At 52.3% G+C, this 12326-nt stretch overlaps 2 protein-coding genes across 4 annotated transcripts; one reads left to right on the top strand and one right to left on the bottom strand.

The window, feature by feature from the left end:
* Position 1: 1 nt before the first annotated feature.
* Positions 2 to 2383, top strand: LOC120698614. Of its 3 annotated transcripts, none has more exons than XM_039982306.1 (3): positions 2 to 286; positions 1010 to 1342; positions 1418 to 2383. In XM_039982306.1, exons 2-3 carry the CDS (start codon positions 1093 to 1095, stop codon positions 2218 to 2220), a joined length of 1053 nt encoding a protein of 350 aa, XP_039838240.1. In that variant the 5' UTR covers positions 2 to 286; positions 1010 to 1092; the 3' UTR covers positions 2221 to 2383. The 3 variants fall into 3 exon arrangements, with proteins under 3 accessions (XP_039838240.1, XP_039838239.1, XP_039838241.1); XM_039982307.1 differs by lacking the exon at positions 2 to 286 and adding an exon at positions 320 to 848; XM_039982305.1 differs by lacking the exon at positions 2 to 286 and having other exon boundaries at positions 319 to 1342.
* Positions 2384 to 3576: 1193 nt separating this feature from the next.
* Positions 3577 to 9859, bottom strand: LOC120698613 (probable beta-1,3-galactosyltransferase 8). The gene is made up of 11 exons (XM_039982304.1): positions 9637 to 9859; positions 7941 to 8569; positions 6629 to 7851; positions 6007 to 6534; positions 5677 to 5911; positions 5377 to 5595; positions 5192 to 5253; positions 4530 to 5066; positions 4316 to 4441; positions 4070 to 4179; positions 3577 to 3951 (listed from the first exon to the last, which is right to left on the bottom strand). Exons 5-11 carry the CDS (start codon positions 5677 to 5679, stop codon positions 3797 to 3799), a joined length of 1212 nt encoding a protein of 403 aa, XP_039838238.1. The 5' UTR covers positions 5680 to 5911; positions 6007 to 6534; positions 6629 to 7851; positions 7941 to 8569; positions 9637 to 9859; the 3' UTR covers positions 3577 to 3796.
* Between the last annotated feature and the right edge of the window lie 2467 nt (positions 9860 to 12326).

Below are 12326 nucleotides of genomic sequence, written 5' to 3'. Positions count from 1 at the left end.
GAGCGGGCTGGTCCACGAACCCAGGAGCAGCCCCCGCCAGGGTCCTCCCTAAATCCGGCCACGCCCGCCGGGGAGGCGACGGTTGATCAGTCGGCCCGGGGTGGAGGATCGATCGGCCCCGGACGAATAAACTAGTTCTGCTAGGTTTCCCCGGGGGTCGCTCGCCTTCTTCCCCCTTTCGTCGCTGCCGATCAGTTCGATCCGGTGGCTGCTCGCCCGCCGCCCGCGTCGCCGCCTCGCCGCCGGCCGGCCGGGTCCGAGTCCGCCGTCCCTCCTGTTCCCTTCGGTGAGTCAGTCTTGCTCTCCTTCCTCGCTCGCTGCTGATGCTTCTTCCCCACCCCCAATTCGATTTGCTTCGCTCGTTCCTCCGATCTGCCGATGCGTCCGGCTGCTCATCCGGATTTGCCCGAATCTTCTAGGTCATTGTCAGCCAGGCGGTTTATCGCCTCCATCCCATCCGTCATCCGATAGCACTAGCAGGTTGGCTGGTCCGGCGCGTTCCGATTCCTTTCCCTCGAGAATAAAAAAATGGAACTTTTTTTTTCCCGCTAGTTTGTTCTGGGGATAATGCCGGCGGCGGAGGCCATAACTTGCAAGGCTGGCATCTCATGGCATGTCGCCCAACTGACTTGACGGGCGCGGCTGATCGCTCACCAGTCACCACCCCTCTTGCTCTTGAATTCGTGGGGCGTTTTCGTGTCCGCACGCTTGACGGCGAAGTGGTTGTTGCTTTCGGAATCCTCTTTTCCCTAGTCGCGGAGAAAGATTTGCTTCCCTCCCTCTCTCGCCGTTCTGGTGGCGTTCGTTCGTCTCGCATTCGCTTGGTCAGGCGGGCCTGTTCCCAAGATGTGGGTTCATTATTTTCATCAGTCAGGAAAAAAAAGTTGAATCTTTCGTGTTGTTGGGTGCTCTGAGTTACTCCACCAATCGTGTTTGCTTTTAGGATTCGTTCTCGAGGGTGGTTTGGGGGCAGGCAGGCTGATGAAGCGTGCGGCGGTTTCTTGCGCAGGTCTCCGTTACTCGGCGATCTTCCTCCTCGCGTGCTCTGCTTCCGCTTGCCCCCGTCGAGCGAGGGTTGAGTGGAGCCGGACCATGGCGGAGGTAGAAGACGCGGTGGGCGCGCCGCCGACGGCGACGACGACGGAGTCCGAGGGCACCACCACGGACGACGAGCATCTCTCGCCGACCTGCGCCTGCGGCGGCAGGGGCCCACGCGGGGGCCGCATCAAGATCCTCTGCAGCTTCGGCGGCCGCATCGTGCCCCGCCCGCACGACGGCGTCCTCAAGTACGTCGGCGGGGAAACCCGCGTCCTCCCCGTGCCCCGATCCATCCCCTTCCGCGGTGCGTTCCCCATCCCTGCGCGTTGATACCTCAATTGATGTCGTCGGCGCTCAGATCCTCAATTCTTTCTTTCAGAGATGAAGAAGAAGGTCGAGGAGATGTTCAAGACGGAAGTGGCCGCGATCAAGTACCAGCTCCTCTCCCTCGCCGAGGACCTCGACGTGCTCGTCTCCGTCACCTGCGACCAGGACCTGGTCCACATGCTGGAGGAGTACGACCGCCTCGAGGCCAAGCGGTCGCCGACCGCGTCCCCGCGCTTCCGCGTCTACGTCTTCGCGCCGCAGCCCGCCGCGCCGCTCCTGTCGGCCGCCGCGCCTGCCCGCCACGCCGGCCTGTCGCGCCTCCACCCGCAGCACCTCCACCACCACCAGCAGCAGCACCCGCACCACCACTTCCAGGCGGAGCGCTACGTGGCCACCGTGCCCGTCTCGCCGGACGGGAGCCCGCCGTTCCCGGCCCAGCCGCACGGCGCCGTCTCCGCGGGCAACTCGCCGCGCGCCAACGCCGTCCTCGGCCTCGGGATGCAGCGCGTGCGGAGCACGCCGAACCTCGGCGCCCTGGACGCGGCGGCGCAGCACCTGCAGCAGCACGCGGCGGACGGCGGCGGCGTGCCGGGCTACGTGGGCGGCTCGCCGAGCCACGCCGGCGGCGCGGGCCGCCTCCTGCTGCATTCGAACAGCTTCCACCAGTACCAGCACCAGTACACGCCGGCGCCGGCGGCCGCGCCGCACCATGCCGGGCGGTACGACGCGCGCGGCGGGTACGTCAGGGTGGGCAACTACCTGGCGCCAATGGCGGCGCCTCCTTCCCGGCCGGTCTCGAGGGGAGGACTGGCGCCGCACAGCGAGATGGTCAAGTCTGCGATCGTGTGGGACTGACCCGGCCGGCCGTTCGCCGGAGCCCGGAGGGAGGCTGATGAGCTGTAACGATTTATCCTTTTTTGCATCAGTACGAGGGGCAGTGAAATGAGTGGTACGATGAAGTTGAGAGATGTAAATAGACGGTCGGATATGGATGCACGCGGCCTTGTTTTAACTGTTGCGATTGTGTCCATGTGCATTCAGAGACCTGTGACTCAGCTGATCCCCACTGCTGAGTGCTGACAGCCTGACACGGAGACACCAGATCTTGCCTTGCACGGTTCAAATTTGGATGCACGGTTCAAAACAACATTGCTGTAGCTAAAATCCAGGATCTCAGGGTGAAACCATTCATGGACCAAAATTGTAGTAGGCCGCGTCAAACTACGGCCTGGATAATCAGAGCATCGATTCAAACAGCCCATTTTCCGAGTCATGACAGCGGGAAACAGATTGACAATGGCATTCAGAGGTGCTCCGCCCTACTGCGATGGGAGGAGATGCTACAGATTGGCAAAAATAAATGCCAAACAAGTGCTGGATCCTCGATTCACCATGCTTTGCAAATTCAGGTTTACAAAAAGGCAATGCCATCCTTTGTTTTCCAGCTCATACTCACTCAAGTCAGCTACGCTCAGACATTTACATGGGAAAAGGTAGCTGTTTTTAGCTTGATTTTGTTGTCTGAAACGTCTAGTGTACATAACAGCTCTTTTATTATTATTATTATTATTTCAATACACACTGCAACACCTCGCACTTTCGCTTCGTAAAAGAACAATTTCCGCACTGTGTTCCGTAAATGCGAGCACAATCATGCTGAGCTGAAAACTTGAATCAAACAGTAAATTAATTTACGGTAAATAAAAGAGCATTGTTTGACCATAACGCACTACACTTGTTGATTGCGTTTGTGGACACCGTGAAAATATAGTAGTGGATACACAGCGTGCCATGAGCACCGGGCGAAGGGGCAGTCAAGCAATTCAAGCGATGACGTGGCCTCACTGTTCACATATCCGGTCAGAAGACTGATCCGGGCGGGTTTCCATGAACATTGTCCAGCGGGAATGTTATATGCCGTCTAGTCGGTGGGAGAAAAGTAGGGTGATCCGTGACCGCGAGGGACCTGAAGAGATGGCAAATCCTATAGGCTATAGACATTGACCATTTGGTACAGCCTCTTCGGCATTTGATACGGTCACCATTCCTGGAAAGGGAAGGAAAAAACTTCACGATTCGATTGGCTGGCAGGACCAACAGGCAGGCAATCGCCTACCAGATCGAGTGCGATTGAGCTCGTACCCTTGCAATGTTGAAAGGCTAAACAGCACACGATCCTGCGATCGATTCCACAAGCACATGCAGGCAACATGATGCAACCACCACCTGTGTCTGTTGCCTAGCACATGATGAGACCGTACCGTACGCGATCCTGAATTCTCAGACAGCGCCCCATGGCTTCCTCCGCCCGGGAGTTCCAGAAAATTCTAGATGGACTGAACAAAAAGAAGAAAGACTTTCCAAAAAGGGTGTAGCTGGTGCTCATCATGCACAGTTGGTGGAGCAGGACCATCGTCCATCGGGGACGGGATCAGACGGCGGCGGCGGCGCTCCAGACGGCGCCGTCGCCCTCGCCGCAGGCGCTGTGGATGGCCCTCATCCTCTCCGCCGACTTGCAGATGCCGCTGCACGACCAGTCGAAGGACGCCGCGCACACGTTCCCGGCCTGCTTCTTCCACTCGCAGTCTGCACGAGTGTGAGCATCGATCAAGAGCGCCAAAAACAAGCAGCGCCACACCCGGCCGCCGCGTGCATGGGCTCAGCAGCCGTGGCGAGATCAGGTGGCCAAGAAGCTACTGTGCACCTGGCGGCGTGGCGCAGCAGAGGCTGCGGTCGTCGACGTGCTCGACCTCCAGCCCGAGGAGCCAGGCGCCGAGCGACACGTCCTCGTTCGCGAACCGGTGCAGGATCGGCCTGCGCGTCGTCGTTCTCGCCGCGCGTCAGCACATGGTCGGTCGCCGTCGCCGTCGCCGTCGGCACGCGCCAAACGGCCGGGACGACGCCGCTGACACATAGATACTATGAGTTATGATGGAGACGCCTAACTTACTGGTTGATGGAGATGTAGGAGGCGAGGTCCCTGGAGATGGCGTAGATCTGGCCCGTGGCGTGGCGGAAGTACTTGTTCCCCTCGTCGCCGAACTTCCAGTACTCCGGCTCGTGGTACTTCACGCCCCTGCATGCGGCGTCCATTTTGTTTTTTCGTCGGAACAATCACGATGCTTGATCGGAGCCAATCAAGAAGGACATCATGGCTTAATTACTTCTGCGAGAGGACGGGGCCGGACTTCATGCAGCCGACGTAGACCCTGGGCCTGGCCCGGTGCGCGGCGAGCCTGGCCGCCAGCATCCCCAGGTTGACGTGCACGTCGTCGTCGACCTTGACGTAGAAGTCGGCGTCCCAGGCGGCGACGGCGGCGGCGAAGTAGGCCCGCGTCTTGGCGGACAGCTCGTGGTAGCCCTCCACGTGGTCCGCCAGCCGCAGGAAGTCCCCCGTGGCCGCGGCCTCCGCGTCGACGGCGCGGTCCAGCGCGCCGCCGGGCGTCGCTCTGCGCCCGATCACGAAACGGACCACGACGCCCCTGTCCTTCTCCAGCCGCCGCAGCGCGCCGCCCCGGGGCACCCAGGTGTCCCGCAGCGCGTCGCGACGCCGCTTGCTGCTGAAGGCCGTGTTGATGCCGACCACCGCGAACGCCTTCGGGAGGCCCCGCGACGGCGCCGCCAAGCCCAGCCCGCCGTTCCGCCTGGCGCGCTCCACGGCCAGCTCCATCTCCAGCGACGAGACCGACTTGTCCAGGGACCTGGGCAATGGGCATGTACGTACGCACGCGGCGGTGCACGTATGGACGGTGGTCAAGACCCATCCCAACGCACGGCCGGAACGTTGATTTCAGGTGAGGAAATAAGGCTATACTGGACGACTCACTGGATCGCCTGGTGCGTTCTTGACACCTCCTTCATGATGTCGTCCGGTTTGCCCTCCAGCTTCTGAAAGGGGGGCAAAAACTAAATCATTTCATGCGCAGCATATGGTGCATATGGTTGGGCGCCCAGAAAAAAAGAATTTTACGATACTATATATGAGCGTTCATCGCGAGCTTACAGACTTACACGCCTGCTTTGGTCGCAGTCGTCCTCGAAGAGACGGATCCTGGAGCCGTGACCGGAGGGGTCGCTCGACGGCGGGGTCAGAAGCCCCGTACGGCCGCTGAGCAGCAGCCCGACGAAGAAGCTGGTGGCGCACAGCATGACAACGGCCTTCCCCGACATCGGCCTCGCCCGCAGCGTCGCCTTCTCCTTCTCCGGCTGCGGCTGCCTCTCGGTCAGCGCCTGCAACGCCGGCACGAGCAGTATGAGAAACGCACAGGAACGCTCGGAATCTCAGGCCGACTCCAGTCGCGCGCTACATACCATGGCTGTGGCGGCGACGTTCCCGGGTGCTCTATAAAGCTCAGAGCTCGTGAGCGCGCGGCGGATCCGAGCACCTGCCGGAAGCCGAGCGAGGGGGGCGGGGCAGGCTCTCGGATCACCGCGCGCTGAACACGCTGGCTACCTGCCTCCCGAAGTCCCGATCCCCCCAGGGCGAAGCGGTTCAGTTGGCAAGGCAGTTGGCGTGAGGACTTAGTGAGAACTCAGGCAGCTCATGCTGGGAGTATGAGCTAGCTTAGTTAGGATGCCACGATAAGGCTACCACTACCAGACCGCAGGGGCTCATGAGTTGCCCTCAGGAGAGAGGATTACCGTGTCATGATCGATGGTTCGTCTCGCGATCGAATGCCTTGCAAGTACTCTTCCATGGGCCGTGCTTCTGCGGTGACACAGTGCATCAGAGTAAACTGGAAAAACGGTTGAGCATTTCCAGAGGACCCAATCGACGCAGGTGAAACTGAGTCGGCAGAATAATCAGAGAAAGAAGCCTCCAGGGACATCGCACTACTGTGAAATTTACAATTACTTTACATAGCAAGTCAGACAGTCAAACATCTGATTTTGATGGTAAATGCAGTGTTAGCAATAAATAACTTACAAAGCACACTACATAAAATCCTCTGCATATTTGGAAGCTTTGAGGATTAATAATACCAGGCACACGGCAAGGTGTACCAATTCATTACCAAGGTTCAATGCAGTCAATGAAGTGCAGCCCGGCGCCAACATTGCCAATGAATGTGTTAAAGGTCTCAGCTCACTGGCAGCAAACTTGGCCGTGGGGCGTGGTAGTGGAGAACGGTGACACCAATCTCCAAATTGCAGGTAGCAGAGCAGCCCCTAAGCAAAATTTGGTTCACACAACGATAGTTCAATTTTCTTCAGTGTGCAGAACAAAAAGACAGCCTGCAGCCCTACTGAGGAAAAGACCTACCAGCAGCTGGTCGACACGAAGGTTCAAATGAACTTGGTGGTTGCAAGGGGTATAGTTACACCATCAGGTAGTATCATTATGCCATAGCATTGTGCAACTGCCATACTTGAATCCAAATTGATCTCATAGGCTGATCTCCAGTATCACGAATTCTTCAAGCCTTAGAAAATCTACTAGCCTGCAATTTGGAGCTCCAACGGGACAGATTTCCTTTCAAATTCCATGTGGTCGAACTCACGACCAAAGGCATGGAGCTTCCAAATACAACTTGATGATAAATGAACAGCATCTGACCCATCTTCATCAGCAATGCAGAGTCACCAGCAAGATTGTGACTCAGAGAATGCAGTGCCATTGGAACAATGCAATGGCTAGAAAATTCATAAGTGAAGTGAAAGTCCAGCAGTAATAACATCCATGCTACTGAACTTGTAAGTGACAACAGATCAACTTGTAAATACAGCAGCCATGTAACAGAGAAGGGTATGGCCTGATAACTCAAGACTCAAAAGCCTGTTGTGGATTTATGAAAGCCTGTTGCTGCCACGGACAGACAGCTCAAGCAAACAAGTCATATATAAACCAAATATTCATATAAATAAACACCATAATTTGAGGGCAGATTTCTTTTCTTTTAAACAACATTTCCCCTTCTCATGTCCAACATAATACAGATTCAACAGGGGTGATAAACAAAATCCACCAAATACTCATATCTTAAACACAAACACGCTCCTATAACACGAGGAACAGCTAGCGACTTTCAATGTAAACAGCAATTGCAAAGTTTTGCCACCCATTCATGTAACTAGACATGGTAAGTCCAAGTACAATCGCATTCGCGGAGGCAAGACCTTGATCACTAGGGCATGAGATGGAACCTAACCTCAGCAGCGACAACTCTCACTACAATGTAAAGCATAACAGAACAACCCAAAAGATAAGCATAGCCCTACCACCATAACCCATATTTACAGGCATGGAATGGTGAGTACAGAGATAACCTTATAGATGGCTGAGACAACAGACAATGGCTTCAGCGGCCTATTCCGTCAGCATATCAAGTTACCGTCACTGGACCTCAACATGCTAGTAGGATGGGTATGGAACTGGTTCCCTGGTACCTCGACGGCTAGCGTCATTCAGAACAGAACCCAATACACGTCTACTGTACTCATACGTACCATTGCTTAGTCCTCCACTTGGTAACCCACTTGATGGGGCTGGTAAAAAAGGGAATTATAAGCTTTTAACACAAATTTCAACATTAAATGTTTCACATTCCAAAAATGCCAAAAAAGAAATTGCTCACCTTGAGAATGTGTGTCATATGAATGACTTGGTGAGATACCATACCCTGCAATCCTGCCATTCACTACTGTTTGCTGTGATGCGGGAGTATCACTAGACCTCATAAGATGAGGAGGCTTTGGTGTTGGTACAGGGTTTAACCTAGGAGTTACAGGCATATTGGCATTTGATGAGGGTTTGTCTTGCCCAGAGATCTGTCCAAACAATACAACAATTTCAGAGCTTCGTCTTTTGCTAATATTCAGAAATATAGTAAGAGCAAGAACCTCAACTTGGGTTGGGCAAAGTTTGAGGCCCAACACATACACAGTTAATGTTCAGTGCATAACAGATATATACCATGAAAAAACAATCACATTCGACAGTTCAGCTATACTACAAAAACTTATATGAAATGGGAGAGCAAAAAGAAACGCACCGCAAATCTAAGCGTTTTATTATGAAGTCGAACAAGGCCAGAAAATAGCTTAACAGCATACTGGGCAATCTCCTCTGATTCATACTCAGCAAAAGCATAACCTTTTTGCCGACTAGTTTCCTTGTCACGAGGTATGTGTAGGTCTACAACTCGACCTACCTGAACAAGAATCTCATACAGAACCCTCTCAGGAACCCTGTCATCCAAGTTACCTATTTAAGAAAAATACAATGAAGAGGGTAAGCTATCATGTCCGACAACAAAAACAACATGTAGAGTAACAAAGTAACCGATAGGTAAAGTGGCAACAGCACTGCATAACAGGCAACAACCATGTAGGATGCCAGGATAAAAATAGCATAATATAGACATGAAGCTATCCATAGCATCGCAAAAAGGAATTCATAGAGATGCTAGACAGGACAAACCAACTAACAAGCAAACAGGCTGAGAACACCTGCTAGGCTGCTAGTCAACCAAAGAACATAATAGGCATATCATATTCCTTCAAAGGGTCCAAGGATTAAGATCGCCATTGTTACTGATTACAACTCAAGATCTACGGTCAACAACTCAAGAATGAAATGCAACATGATGGCATAAAAAAGAATCGCTCCAATACCCTGATGACAACTTCCAGTGATGCGCACCAAGAAACATTTACTTACAAGTAAGAGATTTCTAAGTTCATTCGGTGTTTCCATCGGCAAATTACAAACGAAGCTCACACAATTAAGCCAGATAAAATCTAAATCCTGTTTGGGGGGCAAAGCTCTTGTTATACAGGGATCCTAACTCCTAAGCGCGCAACCACCTAGCGGATAAAATAACCGGGGAGGTCAGCGCGAAACCCAAGCAACAGATTACCCTAGCAAACCACCATTTCATTCGATGGAGCCCCAAATTACAAGGCGAAACCCACGAAATTACCCTAGCGAACAGCGCCAGCTCATGCGCGGGAGACAGAGACCGAACCTCGAAGGCAACGCGAACAGCATCTACTAATCGAATCAAACCTAGCAGACCAGAGGAGCAAGTACGAAATGTCAGAATTTGGGGGCGGGGGCTAGAGAAGCGCCAGCCACCCGTCCGCGAGGGGGATAAGCGCGTGGACAGCGACCTCGCGAAGGTCAGGCCACTAATCCCCGCAAACCCGCACGTAATCACCGGAAATTTCGAGGAGCAGGAGAATTCGAAGGAAGCTGGAACTCCGCGGGAGTCGCCGCGGCGGCCGACTCGGGCCTGGAGCGGCGGGAGGGGAGGGGAGGGGAGATCTCACCTATGAAGACGGTGCAGCCCGGGTTCCGCGCCATGGGCGCCGGATCTGGGAGGCGGAGGCGGAGAGGCCGCGGGAAGGAAGCCGAGTTGACGCCGCGGCGAACGCGAGGAGTCCAGACGGTGGAGGCAGGACGGGGGAGGGAACTCCAGGACTGGTCCAGAGACACTGCGCACGGAGGAGGTTGGTAGAGGGGAGAGAGAGACTGTTCGGTTCCGTGTGGAGGCGGCTCGGGTGCCGACGCCAGAGAGGCTGACGGTGGGACCAGAGAGGACTTGAATTATCTTTTCTCCAACCAAGATCTCTAATAACGAATGGGGTTAGATTTTGGACATTTTTTCTTTTTTATATTTAAAAAAATTTAAAATTTTAAAAATATATGTCCATTTTGAAAATATCAAAAATACTCCCGGTCGCCCCCATAGGGCGACAGGCCCTAAGTGTAATTTTTTTTCCAAATTCGCAACGAGGTCTCTGGGAAAAACAATGCAACGGGGCCTGTCGCCCCCCCTCGGGCGACCACTGGGCCCCCGCCCACAGGCGCGGCAGGGGGGCCTGTCGCCCCCCTCGGGCGACCGGGGTACCCGCGGCTATATAAGCCTCCGACTCCCATTCCCTCCTCATTTGAGGCCGAAAATTCCACCAAAAATTTAGGAAAAAAAGAGAGGGGTGAGGAGAAGGGAAGCGGCGAAGCCCTGCCGGATTCAGCACTTGTGGTCTGCAGGTTAATACATTTAGTTTATATATTTTTCCATCGGTATTGTAGAGTAATTTAATTTAATTAGTGCTATAGTAGAACCATTTAAGTAGGAGTTTAATGATACTTTAGTTTTTAGTTACGTAGTAGTAAATTAGTTTAGAAAATTAGTACTACGCATTTATTATTACAATTGCAGTACTATTAGAGACATGTTTATAAATTAATTATGATTTAGAATAGAATTTGAGTGTCATCACGTAGTTATGAATACTTATACGTTGTAGTTGAATTTCATACTTAGATTTTACGGATTATTGAATAAGGTAGTGAAGTAAAGAGTATAAGTCGATAAGTATTCTGTGATATACAAATATGTCGAGCAAGATGCAGTTTCAAGTATTTTATGGTGACTACAATATTTTGTATGAGCCAAATGGAGTAGATCTTTCTGCCTTTAAGTGCACATCTAGCACCATAGATAAACCTCTGGAAAGGAGTTTTGGTTCCATATGTAAGTGGCTGCACCGTGGGTTCCGTGTTGATCCGTTGACACATGTGATCACCGTCCAGTCTCTTGTTAATTGGGAGGTAGAAAGTGATTCATGAGAATTGATGATGATACACAGCACTGATGACTAGCAGAAGTACATGCAAGCAGCTCTAGAGCGTGGGTGGCCTCTCGCCATTCTTGTTCAAATCCGGGAGAAGACACACAAAATGAAATCCAACATGGTGCAGATCAAGCAACTCCGAGTATTCGAAGAGAGACCAATTATGTTGAGCAAGATGAGTCAGAAGAGACAGAGAACCTAAACATGGGACCACAGGGCCTTGCTGATGAGGGAGAGAGGATACATAGCATTGTGGACGAGATGGAGGCAGAAGAGCAAACCACAATAGAGATGGAAGAATATGAGGGCTCATCTGATGACGAGCAGTACTCATTGCCAAAAGAGTGGAAGGAGCATGGTTTTGGCAGTCATGTCGCAGAAGACGTACGAAATCAGGAGTGGGAGTACAGAGAGAATGAGGTAGTGCAAGGTGCAACATATCCGAACATTGAAACCGTAAAAGATGCTGTGAGACTATGGGCAATATCATTGAAACGAGAATTCAGAGTCGTAAAGTCTGGCAGTAAAGAATATGAGGTGAAGTGTGTGAATGATGGATGTCCATGGCGAGTACATGCATTCAAGAGAAAATGGAAGTCGAACTGGAAATGTTCCATTGTGACAGAGCACACTTATTTGCTGTCAGAAGTTCTTCCCTCGCATCGCAATATATCATACGACTTTGTTGCAAAGCAAATATATGGGTTGATTGTGGACAACCTAAATTATGAGCCAAAAATGATTGTTCGACACATTGAGCAGACTTACCAGTACACCATTAGTTATTTGAAGGCATGGCGGGCTAAACAAAGGGTGTTCAAGATGCGGTTCGGCACATACGAGGCATCATATGATAACCTACCTCGTATGTTATCCCAGGTTGCTGCTAGAAATCCTGGAAGTTTTTATGACACATACCTCATACCAGCCGTGACTAGGGGCAAAGAATTATGCAACGAGCCTTCTTTTGCATAGGTGCTTGTGTTAGAGCATTTCAGTGTTGTCTTCCGGTGATCTGCATTGATGGCACATTTCTAACTAGAAGGTATAAAGGTCAGATACTCACCGCAATCGGGGTAGATTGCAACAATTAAATAGTTCTGCTCGCATTTGTATTTGTTGAGAATGAGAACTTAGACAGTTGGTATTGTTTCCTTGAACGAGTGAAGGTTCATGTTGTTGCTGCACGTCCAGATGTGTGCCTTATTAGTGATAGGCATGCAGGACTGCTGCAATCAATACTGAAATTGCAACGTGGAACTGCGACAACGCCTCCATTGTGGCCCGATGTCCAAAACAGGTGGTGTATTAGGTATATGGGTGCAAACTTCTATGACCACTTCAAGAACAAGGATCTTAAGAATCTGTTTAAGAGGTTGTGC

This window comes from Panicum virgatum, chromosome 3K (genome assembly GCF_016808335.1).
Source record: "Panicum virgatum strain AP13 chromosome 3K, P.virgatum_v5, whole genome shotgun sequence".
NCBI lineage: Eukaryota > Viridiplantae > Streptophyta > Magnoliopsida > Poales > Poaceae > Panicum > Panicum virgatum.
The sequence above is the reverse complement of the archived record's forward strand: the minus strand, read 5'-3'. Positions and strand labels throughout refer to the sequence as shown.